The 16,905-nt window shown below is 40.4% G+C and overlaps 1 protein-coding gene across 4 annotated transcripts in view; it reads right to left on the bottom strand.

Moving 5' to 3' along the window:
- LOC139591123 (ubiquitin-conjugating enzyme E2 E1) overlaps positions 1-16,905 on the bottom strand; it is a 45,505-nt gene that overhangs the window by 1,654 nt on the left and 26,946 nt on the right. For all 4 annotated transcript variants that reach the window (XM_071429346.1, XM_071429343.1, XM_071429344.1 and 1 more), the window contains 2 exons: positions 7,291-7,423; positions 179-326 (listed from right to left, as the gene is read on the bottom strand). In XM_071429346.1, coding sequence (XP_071285447.1) covers positions 179-326; positions 7,291-7,423 — 281 coding nt within the window. The remainder of the gene's footprint in view (positions 1-178; positions 327-7,290; positions 7,424-16,905) is intronic.

The raw sequence follows: 16,905 nt of genomic DNA, 5'->3' as shown, positions 1-16,905 counted from the left end.
GGAGCAGTGAACAGCAGGCTGATATCTCCCTCCAAAGCCTCCAGCCCCTCTCTGACTGCCCCAAAGAGGGAAATGTGCTCTACCACCGGAGGCATGAGCTGAGCTGGCCATACCAATGGAGTGAGGAGGGCCACATTGTTTAGGTGCTGGGAGGAATGCAAGGCGCAGGTGGACTTACCGGGGTTACAGTCTGTGAGGAGGGAGCAGATGGAGAGGAGAACTTTAGAAATGGTTAACGCTGGACTCCAGTTGTCTTTTAAAATGTCCAGGCAGATGACGCCTTGGCTGTTAATGTTGCAGTGGTAGATCCTTGTCCGGAAGGTTACCTGCAAGAGAGGGGTGTGAGGGGTGCGCCGGGTGCCACAGGCTGTGGGGAGGGACGGGGCAGCAGCCCCGAGCGAGGCAGCGCCGGGCCCGGGCCGAGCCACGCCGGGCTCCCCGCGCTGCCGCCGCCCTCTCGCGGCAGAAACAAGAAAGAGCCGGGTTTAGAACAGGAATGAGCAACAGTCTCAGGAGCCGGCTTCCACGGTCAACGCAAAACCCAGGTCGCGGTGGGTTTAATTTCTTTTTCCCACTTTTTTTTTTTAATTAATTTTTGTCTTTTTGTTCCCAGTGACAAAAAGGCCCAGGGCCTTAACACCAGCAGTTTTCTCCTTCTGGACTCCCAAGGATTTGTAAAATCCTCCAGACAGGCCGAGGCACTTGGAATCACAACTTCCATCACTTCTAAGAGGCTCAGCAACAGGAGAAGTTAGTTAGATTTACTTATTTTCAGGATGTGACTAAGCTAGGCAGCTTGCCACAGAAGCTATCCAAAAGGGAAACACAAGCACCAGGAGCCGTGCTCAGAACACCATGGGACCTGCAGAGAGACCTTGCCCTGACTCACTGAGTGAACAGCGACAACAAATTTGGTGCAATTTACACGGATTAGGATTATGAGCATGAATAATTAGGATTAGGAATATGAGCTGGTGGGTTCATGTCCTAAATCTTCAAAATTTGTCAGCTATCCACACTTAGAAATATTATTGTCTGTTTAGAGGTCACAGGAATATTTGCAAAACACACTTGGTACGTGTGTGGTATGACAAGAACACACCAGTGCTTTCTCTTGAGATGGGACCAGCCCACACATAAAACTTGCCAGTCAATCCTCATTTTTTCTGCTGCCTTTCTGATGCAAAAAAATTGCCTGTGACCCTCGCTCTCACAGGCCTGGGGAGCAGGCACAGGGTGGGGTGACAGCTACAGAAGCCTGGTGACTGGCATGTACCCGTGCACTGAATCCATGCAGTGTTTCCAAGAATGCTCCCAATGCACAGAGCACATGGGCTATTTTTGGACTTGCAAAAGCGGTTACTTGTCACACAGGAGACACCCACACTGCATGCTTGGGGAGATTTTACGCTTTACTTCTTGTGAGCTGCTTGGATTTTGGATTAAAACAGGAAGCAAACAAAGGAAACCCCAAATCCCTGCACGTTTGCACATTATGGGGGAAACAGCAAAACGACTGCAAGAGAGCAGAGATGTGTTACCCTCCCACACCTTCTGCAAAAAGCTGCCACTCCAAAACCAAGAACTCTAGATGCTTTCTACCTAGGGAGCCTTGGAGGTATAGCAGACAAGAAGCCTAAATGACCTTTGTTTCCCAGATTGTCTAATCTTCGGAGGAAAGGCAGCAATTACTCCCTGCAGTCATGTGGAAGTCCACGTGCACCAGCCTGAGCAGAGGGCGGATCTGCCTGTGCCCCACCTGTCCCAGCCCACACTGCTCAGGGCAAACACCTTTGTGGCATTGGCAGTTGCTGGCAATGGCTCTGCCTCGGGTTCCTGAGCTGCCCTCAGCCCAGCCCTGCTGCTTGCTCAGTATTTCTGTGTTTGACCTGCACCTTTGGGCTCCTTCCAAGAAGGTTTCTAACTGTAAGTGACGTAACCATTTTGACAGTTTGAACACTTCCAGAAGGGGAAGCATGGAGTATTTCCAAGCTAATACAATAAGAACCAAATTAACATAGGTCTAATTTGTAAAGACAGAAAGTTGTTAATCGTGATTCTCAGCACAAAAGCTAAATACTCTGTAGACAGTCTCTCAGTCCAGTTGACTAATAACTGATAACAAAGCATGAATGCTGTTTGCGTTAAAGAGTAAGATTTATTTTTAAGTTATTTTTCATAAAGGAGGGGAAAGTGAAAATGAAAGAAGACTCCCATATACTTGCAGAACAGCCTGGTTCCTTAACACACCTCAAGATACAGTCCTTAAGGGATATATGTATGGCACTGAAAGCAGTTTTCTCCAGTTAGAAGAACTCTACCAAGCACTGTGGAAAAAAATCTAAGTTTGTTTTCACTTTAGCAGCAACTCAGAAATAGGATGGTTAGACATGCGTAGTCCAGCTGTTTGCCATTTATGATTTTAGCTGATGGCACAAAAGCCAGCAGGGCAGGGAAAGCAAATGGAACTGGAAGAGGGAGAAACTGGAGGCTCGCTTGAAAGCAAACAAAAATATTTAAAGTAAATGCTCATTACACCCTTAAGAGGAAAAAAAACCCTCACATCAACCTAGTACATTCAGATCAAAATCAAAAGAAACTGAGTTACTTGGAAGGTAGTGAAGAGAACAGCATGTGGAACAGCAGAAAAATATAGTGTAACTGAACAATCCTTTGGAAATGTCCCACCTGAGATTACATTAATGCAGTAACTACATGGAGTTAAGCACAGCTTTTGAAAAGATATAAAAGAAGCTAATCTCAACCTTACCCTGAAGTGATAGCAGAGGTTAATTTACACAAGCAGCAGAATAGGAGTGGGTGGAAGGAAGTGGTTAGAGGTTATTAATACAAATGATCAAAGCACACAGCCCAGGTCAACACAAGCTACTGTTTTCACCTCAGTAAATGAAATCAAACCCAACTATAATGTAACTCTTGGGAAAATGTTCATTGTAATAGTACTAATACTGAACTCTTAAAGTCTAATTATACTTGTTTGCTGGATTCTCCTAAATACAGACACACCCAGCACGTGCCTGACTCATTTGCTATCTGAAACATAGGCAAAACCAGAATATAACACAAAATGAGAAAACTTAAAAAGCAGAGAACAGATTAACACTAACATTTTCAAGGTGCTGTGTAGAATGCTCAATTAAAAGCAAAAGAACTCCATTATAGATATTTAGGACATGAAAGAGAGTATCTGTCCCTGTATCAGATTTCTCCCACTGAAGTTCCTTGTACCGTGCAATGCATTTCCAAGTCAAATTTTAAGATCTTTCATTTCTCCAACCTCAAGCACAGTAGTGCAGCCCCTCTTAATATCCTCACAGGAATTTAAATACCACTTCTAGCACAGTCTTTTGGCTCTCCTTCAGGAACATCCTCTCCAAAAACATTCAGTCCAACATACTGAATCAAGCCCTCAGCTGGAGCTAGACCCAATCCTCAAAGGCTACACCTGTATATCCTTCATCACACATCTCTAAGATGCTCATCAACCACACTGCATTTGTCAGTGTTTATGCCTCAACACCTTCTCTCACACATATTCCTGAGGGCTTGGAAGCTTGCCAGGATGACCATTTTCACCTAATTTTATTTAAGAAAGTAAATTCTTTAATGGCATTTTAGTTTCAGGTTATGAAATGTGTTCAACGACAGGCACTTCACTACTGGCAGCCCACCATGGCAGGAACTGTCCTCACAGGAGTTACCAAAGACTCACAGAAGTTTTCTTCCACTGGTCTTACAGGACTTACCAAGGAAGATTCAAGGGTTGCAAGTCCTTTTTCCTTACAGAGCTTCATCTTTTCAGAGATCAAGGCTTTTAAAATGACATTCTACTCTATTTTAACATGACTCTACTGTTCTGTGAGTGCTTGTCATCAAAGTGATATACACTGGGTTTTGTTTCAATTAGCTGTTTCTTTATTTCTTGCCCTAAAAGGCACTTACAGAAGGCTACTGTAATTATATTAGCCTACCACTTAAACATGATCCACAGACAGTATTTACTCTCTACTGCAAGTAGTTGGACAGTCTGAAATCAACAAAATAGCAGGAATAAAGCAGGAGCGATATGATAATCATATTTTCCACATTACCACTGATTAACACTAGTGTAGATTTTAATACAGGAGAAGCTTTGGTTCTCAAAGGATGGTTCTTCATTTCAACCTGAAGTGTCCAAGTAGAAAAAGTGTGTTCTATTATAGCACCACCATGCTTTCTCCTATATATCATCTCAATGAGACTAAAGTTACACATATTTCACTTCCATGCCTACATGTGGTTTGTAAACTGACTTGGACTTTGCTAAATAAAAAACTCCATTTAAATGAAACTGCTCCAATACAGTGAATCACCACTAAACTCATCTTTTAAGGCCTCAGCAAGTGGTACCTATCTGTTGGGTGCTTTAATCCCACCTTTCTTTTCATCTGGGTGAGGGTTTAGATGCAAAGATAAAGTGATCTCAGTCAGAAGCACTGAGCAGAAAGCAGGGCTGAGCTGGAACGACATAACTGCTAATTTGGTTCTGCATGGGGGAATTTGGCATACAGGGCTGTCTCAGTAGCTCTGGCACTTACAGCATGGTCTTGCAAGGCATGCTACTTGACCTCGAAGCAGCATGGTGGGAACACATCTGAGAGCAAGGGCTGCAACTCTGGCTGGGCCATTTGCACCATCTACCCTGCCTGTGGCAGATCCTTCTACCCAGATGGAGCTGCTGAAGGGAGAGGCTGCAGAGTGGATCTCAGACTGCAGTGTAGAGACCTTTCTCCTGGGCAGGACAGCCAGCAGGTCTGCCTGTAAAAGGTCTGCCCGGGTGGAAAACCTCCTGCAGCGGCTGGCTGAGCTGTAGGAGGCAGTGAGAAGCATGTGTGGCATCAGGGCTGCTGAGGAGGAGTTAGACAGCTGGTTCCAAACTTCACTGGACCCACATCCTATGGCCAAAGAGCCAGAAACTCCCACCAGCACACAGGGAATGGAGGGGGGCCAATAATGCAGAAGAATGGAAGCTTGCATGGCAAGGACCTGCAGGAAGAGACTTCCCCCCAAAGACTGAGGTGTCCCCACAGAACCACTTTGCTGCTCTGAGATTGGAAACACTCATCCTATCAGAAAAGGCACTAAAGGCAAATAAGGCAGTCCTGGGAGGGACAAGAAAGGACTCTGGAGCATGGATAGTTTTTTCATCAATCCTCCTGGTCCAAGGGAAAGGGTTCAAAAGGGCTAGTCAAATCTAGCAAACCAACAAATGGTTATGGGACTGGTGCCACAGCTGAGGACTGGCTACTTAGACCATGGAACTTGCTTGGGAAACCTGGTCTGCTGGGCACTGATGGGATCCATCTGTCAGAGAAGGGGAAGGAGCCTGCATGGATGAACAAGGAGCTCCTGGACAAATTCAAACACACAAAGGAACTGTACAGAAAGTGGAAGCAAAGACAGGCAGCCTAGAAGGAACAGAGAGAGGTGGGCCTGTGAACTCATGAAGTTCAATGAGCCCATGTGCAAGGTCCTTGTACCTGTCTGGCAATCACAAGCACTTGTGAGACCCCACCTGAAGTGTGGCATCCAGCTCTGGGGCCCCAACACGAGAAGGAAATGGACCTGTTGGAGTGAGTCCAGAAGAGGGCCATCAAGACAATCAAAGTTTGGAGCACCTCTCCTATGAAGAGGTTGAGAGAGTTGGGCTTGTTCAGCCTGGAGAAGAGAAGGTTTTAGAGAGACTTTAGAGAAGCCTTCCAATACCTAAAGTGGCCCACAGGAGAGCTGGAGAGGGACTCTCTACAAGGGCCTGGACAAGGAGTCATGGTCTTAAAATGAAAAAGGGTTAATTTAGATGAGATATTAGGAGGAAATCCCTTATTGTGAGAATGGTGAGGCACTAAAATAGGTTGCTCAGAAAAGTTGTGGCTGCTCTATCCCTGGAAAGGTTCAAGGCCATGTTGGATAGAGCTTTCAGCAACATGGTCTAGTGGAAGGTGTATCTTCCCACAGTAAGGAGGTTGGAACTAGATGATCTTTAAGGCCGCTTCCAACCCAAACCATTCCAGGATTCTATGATAAGTCTGAACAAGCCTGGGCTGATAAATGCTTCTGACCTGTAGCATAGAATGCAAAGGTGTAACAAAGCACACATGGAAAAGCAAAAGATCCCTCTTTAAATGCTTACTGGGCTCACAACATAGTAAATCACACACAGTTGGTTGGACAACAAATTATTTAGCAGATTAAAAAAAAAATAAACCCAAACTAAAAACAAACAATCAAACAAACAAACTACTCGAAAGTGAATTAAATTCTGACATGAGAACCATCTGAGAATGTCAGAGAATCTCCAAAAAGAGATGGACAGATGTCAGCAGAAAAGCACTAGAGATGTCCCAAGGCAGAACATGCTGTTTGTGAACTGGAGCCCTATCTTAGAGGTAAAATGTAAGGATCTTCTACCAGAAGTGAAGCAAGAACAGGCAAATAGTTTCCTTAATTTGGTAAGCTTGTATTAATTTGCCTTGTGTAAGTAATTAGTATTGCTCCGTTGAGATGGATGATGGCCTGAAGAAGTCCTTTCTGGTGCAGACTAGACCAAAGTCTGAAAGATGGTGCAGTCACTGGCATTAATCTCATCAAACAACTTTTAAGTAGAAAGTTTAACATGCACATAAATGCTTTCAGATACAAGACAAACACCAAGTGTATGCACAAGCACCTCCTGTAACCCAACACTTTTCCTGTGGTCACGTATTGGAATCACTGGATAACGTTCACTTGCACTGGTATTTGCCTTAGAGCACTGGAACACAACAACACTGGAATGTAAGAGCTTCACAAATATAACACACCTACAGAAAGTTTATTACTGTACAAATAGGTGAACAATACGAGTGTACAACAAAACTGGAAAATTAAATACTAGTTTGGTGGCCAAAACACATGTAACTTATGCTTACAGAACCTGACTTGTTTGAGAAATAAGTATTTGTAGCATTTCTCCTCTTCTCAAGTTTATTTACTTTTCAGTTTCTCAGTCCTGTCCTAATGCTTGCACTAAATGCTTAGGACTTCTTATAAACAGAAGCAGGAAGAAAGAAGTCAAGCTCTAGGATAATTATCAAGAGGACTGGAAAAGTTGTTAACATTAGCTAATAGAAACTCCTGTAATGTCTAAAATTAGCTTAAGTTTGTTCTTAAGAAGAGTGGATTTCAAATGGGCTGTGTTCCATTACCACTGCATGTTATTCATGTTTAAGATGTTAGCTACAGGTCTCTTACCTTTGGAGGCTTGAAGGGGTATTCTGGGGTAAATGTGATGTCAAGGAAGAAAACACCTCCCTCATAGACTGAACCTGGAGGTCCTAGAATGGTTGATCTCCATTCATAGATGTTATCACCTTTGGGGCCAGCACTAAGAGATAAAAAACAAAATAATTTAGAAATACTATCACAGCTCAAATAAATACGACTTCTTACATTCTTCAAGTATGATATGGAATAAATATTTCAGTGTTACTCTTCATACACCATCTGAAGTAGAGACAGGGATTAAAAGAAGATTGAATACTTTCAAACACTCAGAGATCTTACCTGAAATTATCAGACTGTTTAGCAAAGCTGAGAAACTAGAGGTGGGGTATGGTTTCCATTTTCTCTCTCTTGATAGTTACAAGAGCAGCACTGCCCAGAACTACTCCTAAACATACTACACTATCAATACAATAAAAGAGCTAAGTTTCAAAGAACAATTTCCTACTGTATTTCAGAAATGGCTCTTCCATCTCAGTCTTAATAAAACTGTACCACATTAAAGACCATACGAAACAAATTAAGGATTTATGGTCATTTTATGAATCTTGTGTGTTCTTTAAAATTAAAATATATCCTGCATTATTGTTAAACAAAGGCTCATAGTATAATTGAAGGAAGCCAAATTAATGATGATGCTCTGCAATGTTAAAATTTTCTACACTTTTATAATTTTACTGCACATGATCTTATCCTGTTGATATTGCTTGCACTGTGGAACTGTGTTTTTTAGGGGGAATTAAAATCACTGTGCCAAATTAAAAAAGCACTTTCTCAAATTAGCTCTGCTTATTTGAGATTCTGCCTAACCTGCCAGCGTGTCACTATAAGCAGTACAAACTAAAGGTATTGCAGAGATCAAATGCCTGCTTGGTAGCTTGGTAAAATTAGTTTTACTGATATCCTCAGACACTTGTTCTCAGTAGTGTGCCATATGTCACTGAGTATTTCTAAGTACAGCTCAACCTATAAAGCCATTAATGGTGTAGGACTCCTTTGCTGGCTCTTCCCTTTTGTACTGCAATGGTAGCATTTTGTTTCTAAGATGCCAGAGCTGGAAAAGCATTTGCATAACGGGAGGTGCTGACACAGCTTTTTCCATCATGGAAAAAGCTTTTTCTGAAACCATGGTTTCAGAAATCTCTTCTCCCCTTGTTCTGAAGGGGATGGATCTTAATGTTCCTAATACAATGAAAACTAGCCTTGCTCTTCTTTCTTCCTTCTTTTAACAAGGCTCCTCTAAGACAGAAGGTAAAAACCAGGCTCTTTTCATATTATAATAATCACGGAGCAGTATTACTGCTGTGAGAGGGAAGGCAATACAATAAATTCAGTATACACATGACAATGTGCATTTGATTAACATGCAGGAAACCAGAGTAATCACTAAGTGTTAATAACGATGTTACAAACAGAAATACAATTGCAAGAACATAAATTGTCAACAGTGATCAGAGACATTTTTTCCCCTGCTCTTCCCAGTACTGGTGAACATCTTCTTGACAGCAGGGAAATCAGGAGAGAGAAAGGGAATTAACTCTGTTATCAAACCTAACATTTTTTTTTCCAGATTAACCTAATAATACAATTTCACAATATGTTGGTGCTAGATAATTCAACAGTGGTGAAGTTATGACTAAAAGCATGCTTCTAGGGAAAGGAAAGCAGTAGACAGATTCTCTGCAAATGATGCACCAGCCACAAGGGAAAGATTTTTCTCTCCAAAACACAAAACCTCGCACAGCTCAAGATCGGTATTAAATTAAAGTAAAAGCCATTCCATCCTGAACACTCCTGGCATCCCACTCCACCTTTATGACTTGTCCCTGTCCTATGCAGGTCCATATATTTGGGCACTCAGTACTCTCCAGCTACCACTTGTGCATTAGACTGGAAAAGTGTTGTATTTCGAGGGAAGCTCTGGCTCTGGAAAGACACCAACTTAACTGTGCAAACTTACTGAAAAGGACTCTCTGGGGCACCCTTAGCCACTGCTCTAAGGAATCACCTCTTTATGTACCTATTAGCAACCTACTGACACACTGTCATTACTGCAAGTTGCGCCGGCAATCATCCTCTCCTCCCCTCCCTCCCCTAAAGGTGGAGCTACCGAACGGGAACAGGTACTTGAACTTCGTTAGCACCGATTTACTGCTGGAATTTATATCGCCAGAACTGCCAACGGAGAGCACTTCAGCACTCAGGAAATGTGATGTGCCATTAGCACTGAATACACCCCTCTGAGCCAATGAGAAATATTTCTACATTTTGCATTTTATTTCCAGCTTCAGCCCAAGGGACCGTCAATAAAAAACTCCCACAGACTTAAAAAATATATTATCATTAGTAATAGTCTTAGAAATCTCTTGTATCCTAATAGGTTTCCAATTAGAGCTATCACTGCACACAAGTAATATACTGCCATATTAAGAGTGCAACATCTTTGTAAGACATCAGTAGGCTTTAACAATGATGTGCTAAGATTTCCTTTTGAGCTTTTCATAATTCAATTAACAGCGTAAAATAGCTGTGCATGTCCAACTTTTACACATTAACATTGATTTCTTAGAAAGACTGAAAGAGGATGATGCAGGTCAGCTTCAAGTATGATACTGCTTAGATTTAACTTAGGATTAGTAATATCAAACAGCTCATGAAGACCTAGTGAATAATAGAAAAGTGACAATACTTGACCACAGTGTAAGAACAGTGGCATTAACTATTGGTGGCGATATGGAAACTGTCAAAGGCTAAAGATTACATTCTTTGTTTAAAATCCTTGCAATTGTGTGCTTCAAAAAGAAATTCACTGATGCATGGACACAGGGCTCACTGGCACAGCTGTCACCTTGCCTGATATGTGTCACCACTTGTTGAAATTAAGTGTCCAGATCTACTAATACAACGCTTTAAAGCTGTCGAACATATGACCACTAGGAAGACAATTTTAACCAATTAAATAGAAATTGTTTCCACTGCAAGATGAGAGTATGTGAGCAACAACTTTCTGTATTAACTCAGCAGCCCACAACCTCTTCACTTCCAAAGAAAGAAATGAATAAAAGACCAGCAATTCAGAGTGAAAAATGACTCCGAAAGAAAACTGAAAAGATCCCAACCCATTATTATCCTATCAAGCAGCATGTGTTACACTTCAGTGCAACTGAGATCTCTCTTGGAAAAACTGTGATATATTCTGTGAAGATGCACTGCACTCACTGTAACAACTGATCCTGATTGTTACCAATGATGGTAGCTTATCCCCCAGATTGATGTTATGACAGAAACACTCCTTGGGAAACCTCCCAGAGCCAAGGTATTGTTCAAGGAATATCTAATTTTCCAAGTCTAGAAGCAGGAAAATGCAAGGCATTACCTCCTGGTAAACCCAAGGCAGAGAAAAAGAGCACAAGTGAGACCAAGCTCAAAGTCCTGCAAGGGCCAAGTCCTAACCAGCATTGTGCTGCTTTGGAAAAACCTGATCTTGCTCTGCCTCTCTTTGCTGGCAGACGCCATTTTCTTTCCCAACTTAAAAATCCAACAGGTAAATTAGAAATGCCTGGAGCAGAGGCTGGGGAGCAGAACGATGCCTAGGCAAATTAGCTGCAGATGCCTTGCTTACTGAGCAACTGTAAACACAGAACTCTGTCTCAGAGATTCAGTGCTCATGGAGAAGACACACACACAGACACACAGACACATTTCCACAAATGGAAAAAGCTGAAATGACCGAAAGTCTGCAAAAACACCCAGCCTATAGCTTTTTTGTATTAAGCCTGCCAGATATAACCTCCACCACAGGTCTGCAATACAGGATACTACCCTGATATTTTGCACACACAAAGTCAGCTTCCTCCTCTGCCCTGGCATCCTGGGCAAATCACTCAAAATATGCCTATGCCACAAGGGAAGACAGGACTTTTTGGCATTCACCACATATAGCTAATGTATGAAAATCCCTGGGAACACAGTGATGGTACTTTCCAGGAGAATGACTCAGTAGGAGTCTATTGTTTATGTAAACATGCTAGTTCATTTAGAAGCTACCTGGTCCTTTCTAGGAGTTGACCAATGACAATGTAAGTGCTCCCTTTAGTGAAAATTCAGACTAGCAAATAGTTTAATTTCTCTTCTTTGAGATAGACACAATAGCAGATCACTGCAGTGATAAATCAAAATAGCTGATGCTACAGACACTAGGTTAATACCCTGATATACCAAAGCAGCACATATTCCTTTTAAAAGCTAAATAATTTAGCAGAGTAGTTTAGAAGTGCCACAGACTGCTATCCATCAGCATGATGAGAAGAAGAGCAATTCCCTGGTATGATGAACGAAATAACACCTAATGAAAACCTGCAATATATTTCAGGTAAAATTGCAAGTAACAAACCCATGAACTCATACACCAACTACTCCATATCCCTAGGTGCTATTTTTGAGGCTATTTCGCCCTAAACATGAAGAGTCTGATGCTAGTAGCTAAGCTGTTTTGAAGTTGCACACTTGGGGAAAATAAACATAAATTCTAAAAACACTGCAGACATGACCTTTTCCAAGGGACATAGCTCAAATCAGAAAGCAAACAACATACTAATGCCTCATGGGAATTTCAAGGTGGCAGAGAATCTAATGATCTCTAAAGTAAAACTTCACATTACAAACTGACAGCAGCATATTTTTTTTGCTGTTGCTTTGTTTTCTAGTAAGAAACAGTTAATGGCTGAACATGGAAGTGCATCTTAGTTATGGACTTACTAGGCAGCTTTAGGAAACAGCTGACTGTTAGAAGTCCCTTTTCTTTCCCCACTCCCCTTTTTTTTTTCCCCTGTATTTTCTTCTCCAAAGATGTAAGCCTAGAACACATCAGAAGTTTTGGCTGCCAGGGAGGTAGCGCATTATTCTCACATGAAGTTCTGTTGCACCTTGATTTTTCTGACCCCATTCCTGACCTCAGGGTAAATACACTTTCGTTTCTCATAGCCCACTGGGTGGGGCCACCCTTGAACTTCCTCACTTATACTGTTAAGCTGAATCCAGTGGAGAGAATGGAAAAGCACCCCAGAAATACTGGATCACTGGGGGAGGCAGGTGCCACCTTTATAAAGAAGCAGGACAGCTCATCCATCTTAGCCATTGAAAACAAACACCAAATCCTCCATTCAAAGAAATTTTGCTCTACAGACCTCTAAGCAAGCTGTCTTAAAATAGGTGTGTTGAAGGACAGAGTGAAAACCCACAAAACAAAATGCAGCTAATCCTTTGGCCCAAACTTCACTTCAAAACCTTCATATTAATGCACAGTTCTAATTTTAGAAATAAATTGTCACCTTCTGCACATGCTTTAGCAACCAAAATCTATTATTATTATTATTATTATTATTTTGATTACTATAGCATTGAGACACTCCATTCATAGGCAAGCCTGCTACAATACAATCCAAAGACCTGTGTACACAATTTACAAAGGTTTTTCAATTATAAAATAAGCATTAAAACATTACACAGTTATTAGGAAGAAATCCAAATAGACAAAACAGAAGCAATTAAAAGGATACCCGGGGCCATCCATTTAATTACTATTTTTTTGGCAAAGGAGTTTAAAAGGGAGATGCCTCTCATTTTTAAGTCAAAGAATGGAAATTAAAGGAAAATAAAGGAAAAAAAATAATCACAACACAAGAAAACACTTCTGGGCAACTGTGGTAAATTAAAGGTAACTTACTGAATTACCACGTGCCTACGTGAATCAGCGGCAATTTTTGCCCACTGTCATTACACACAACCAAGCTGCTCCTCTGAGTTAACATAAAAATGATGGATTCATATCAGGTGAAATTCCTGCAGGCTCAATGAGAGGGAAAACTTTTTCTCTTGCTGTCTTTTCCCTCAATGAGAGGGAAAAGATAGCAAGAGAAAAAGCTGCAGCCAGCTTTAATTAAAACATAAGAAGGGAGCAAGGGAGGTAGAGAGGTAAGTGAGCAAAGATGGAACATAATATTGCTACAGCAACCCAAACATAAAGTTTTGAAAATAGAACTTAATTTTCCTTCTAGTTCATATTGAGGAATATGGTTCTCCAGTACAAAGCTGTAAATATTATTATTTTTGTAAGTCATTGAATGTATTGTGTTTTCTGTCTTCAATTTAAAATGCAGTCACAATATTATTGCATGAGCATAAGTGCCTTAAAAACCCCACCACATTTCCAACAGAGTTAGAGATAATATCATTCTTCTCTGCATTTCATACACAAAATTTCTGTTTTAACATCTGGGAAAGCTTTTCCCTTAAGTATCAGCCTAATGTAAAATTAGGAAGGTTTGAACAATTGCACAAAGCTTAAGCTGGAGGATAAATGGTGCAGTGAATTACTTTCTTACTAGGTTAAAAAAGGAACTAAATAACTAAATAGCTCTGATAATGGAGCTGATAAGGTGTAATGCAAGGATTTATGGGACTTCAAGGAAAACTGATCACGGGGATTTCTTTGTGGGAATATAAAAAAAAAATGACTACATTTCCAATTTATATAAAAAATACTTGGCAATAAGATCACACAACAACCAAGAGTTACCACAGCCAAGATCTCATTATTTTTCTATTACAATAGGAACAGAAATGCCATGGGGTACTTGCAAGTTTAGGACTTTTACTTGAAATATTTCAGTCTCTGAAAAAGATTACTGAGAAGTTACTACTAAGCTACCTGGTGAAAAGGCCAACTCTCTTACACAATTGCACTGCAGAGTCTGATTTTTAAACCAGGCTCCAAAGATTTAAAATAAAATCTCAGTTTTGACCTCAGGGAGGTCAGGAAGAGACTTGGGATATTCTCAGGAGTGTGCTGCAGCTCTATTTAGTTTAACAATAATCACTCCAATTTAGGAGCAAGTCCTTATAAAAAGGTTCAAGAGAAATTAATCCATTTAACATTGGTTCCAAAATTGAAAGCAAATCCAGCCTGCTCAGTTCTCAAGGGTTTCAGTTTTTCTTTCCAGTGGCTTCTTTGTAGCCTTCTCTACTGCAAAGTACTGGAAGTTTGTCCCACTACATATATGTAGGAACATTTTCAGTGTCAAACATGACTGCAGAAAGGCTGTTTCTGTAAGTCTGAGACTTTAGTACATACAGTACAGAAATACAGAAAATGCCAGACTAAGTAATGAATGAAATTATTTTCACTATATGCAAATCTTTTTCTTTTCTCCTCATATATTTAGTTTGAGGCTGTGAACAAAAATTAAATAAATTAAAATGTCCCAGCTTATATGTGACCTTACACATCCATACACATTAAATAATACTTGGTATAAGAAACAATGAAACAAATTGGGAAAGAGTAACACAGAATCTGACCCACCTAACAATAAGAAATTTCTCATTTAAAATGACAAGAAATGTGATGGTAGAATCTGAGGTCTGCCAACATAACCTCATGTTATTTTTAAATCAGTTTCCTTCCTGCCATTTGTCTGTTGACTATCAACTACCAACATGGAAACAGAAATTATTACACATCATCAGACCTCATTTCCAAATTATTTATGTATTTATAGCACAGATATGTAATTTACAGTTAGTAAGCAAAACCAGGCAGTTTCACAAATGCACTATTTCTTCAACTACACCATTTTTAGGGGGCGTCTTCATATTCCAACAGGTTTTTGGAAATTGGTGTAGAAATATAACTAGTGAACCTATTTATTTCTGCAACTTTAATGGCTGCATGAAGCAAGCATACCCTAAACTGTTTGCCTAGAATCAAATTGACAGACCTATAACTAAAGACAAATAAAAGACAATCAATATTACTGATAAATATGAAAGTTCTTGTCTCACTAATCTCAAATGTGGTATATTCCTGAAAAGAAAGCAAATCTACTTCCTCCTGGCACCTACTGGGATATAGTAGGTTCTTCATACATGGAAAGGAAACTACCCTCTCTGACAGCTAAACAGTTCAATACTATCCCCTTCCCCTCCATAAGCTCTAGAGGTGCTACACTGAGTGATAACAGGGCTCTTTCCTAAATACTGTGCTTTATCCATTAAGGAAAAGAGAAGTTTACTACAATTAACCTGCCATTCCAGAATCAAGCTGGGACCTACATCTGTGTTTCTGTCTATCATGTCCATCTCCTGTGCTATTCTCACCAGTGTGAGAATATGGAAGGTGATCTCACTAAGCAGATATAACTCCCCAGTACATCATAAACATTTAGGAGCCCTGTACTACATCAATTGTAAAAGTAACAAATTTGAACCCACATGATCTGGACAAGGGAAAAAAAAAAAAAAAGAGAATCCCACCTATTACATAAGCCTACCTATCCAGCACCAAGCTAACAGAGTGGACTGTTTATTTTGGACTTTATCATCCATTTGCCCTATTGATTTAATTATAATTCTGTAGATCAAGAAATATATATCTTAAACAAATTAAATTGAAAGGGCAATGTCAGCTACAAACCAACTTGAAAAAAACAGCCCCAGAAAGTTAAAGATGCTATGTAACAACTGGCAAGATACCTCTGCTGTGCTGAAAATTGAAAGCAAACAAGACTCCCGAGCTTCTTCACACTAATAAAGACAAGATTCTTGAGGCTTCACCCAACTGCCTCCTTCATTTTCTTACTTCCATGGGGAGGAAAAGGGCTACTTGAAAGAGAGGAGCCAATACCTTTCCAGACTAGAGATACACTACTATCTCTCTTGCAGTGAATGGAGGAATTCTGCTTAAAATCTGTACTAGGAACAGATGAAATAGTATTTTAAGATTACTAGTTTATATGCAACTTCTAAGTTTTCAAGAGAACATAACCTAAGGGAAAAAACCTGCTCCTGTACCACATGCTCCTAAACTGTCCCATCATCATCTACCTACCTACCAACCTATTCAACCTAAAAAACATGTTACAAATTAGAAGAATCCATCAGCCAATCAACAAAGAGTCCCCTTTCCACCAGATGTATGATAAGTAGAGTCAACATCACTTAACCAGAGAAACAGGCCATCCCATTATCTTGGCTTCACATCTTTATATTGCTTCCCATCAGCATACCAAGGCTGATACTGATAACATTATGTTGAGGAACAAAATACAGTATGTCTTGAAGGACATATCTTAAAGATACATAAAAGATAGAAAGAAAAAAGAGTCTAATCTTGATGTCTTCCTCTTCTCCTTCGCCTACATTAAACCTCCTTTCCTTGCCACTCACGACATAAATCAAGATCACTGCATTTGAAAGAACCTATTTCACTGTGGATGCTAACAGCAAAAATACACAAAACAGCCAATAACAGCTCAAAATTTGGTTACTCTTCTCAAAACAACAAAATATTCTCAATTATGCTGTACTACCCAGAGAGAAATTTTTTCCTGGTTTTTACAGTTCTAAACTATCAAAATTACCTGGCAGAAAAGTAAAGTAATTTGAAAACACTGTCTTTGAGTTTTGAAACTCTGGCATGCACAGACTAGAAACAGAAATCTAAGAAGAGAGTTTGCTTGAAGTAAAACAAGATTACCTACACTGTAATACAGCACAGCTGCCAGCCAACTACATAGCAGCCACTAA

The sequence above is a fragment of the Agelaius tricolor genome, unplaced genomic scaffold, assembly GCF_023055355.1.
Source record: "Agelaius tricolor isolate 1412-34295 unplaced genomic scaffold, bAgeTri1.0.p SCAF_6, whole genome shotgun sequence".
NCBI classification, from domain to species: domain Eukaryota; kingdom Metazoa; phylum Chordata; class Aves; order Passeriformes; family Icteridae; genus Agelaius; species Agelaius tricolor.
The sequence above is the reverse complement of the archived record's forward strand: the minus strand, read 5'-3'. Positions and strand labels throughout refer to the sequence as shown.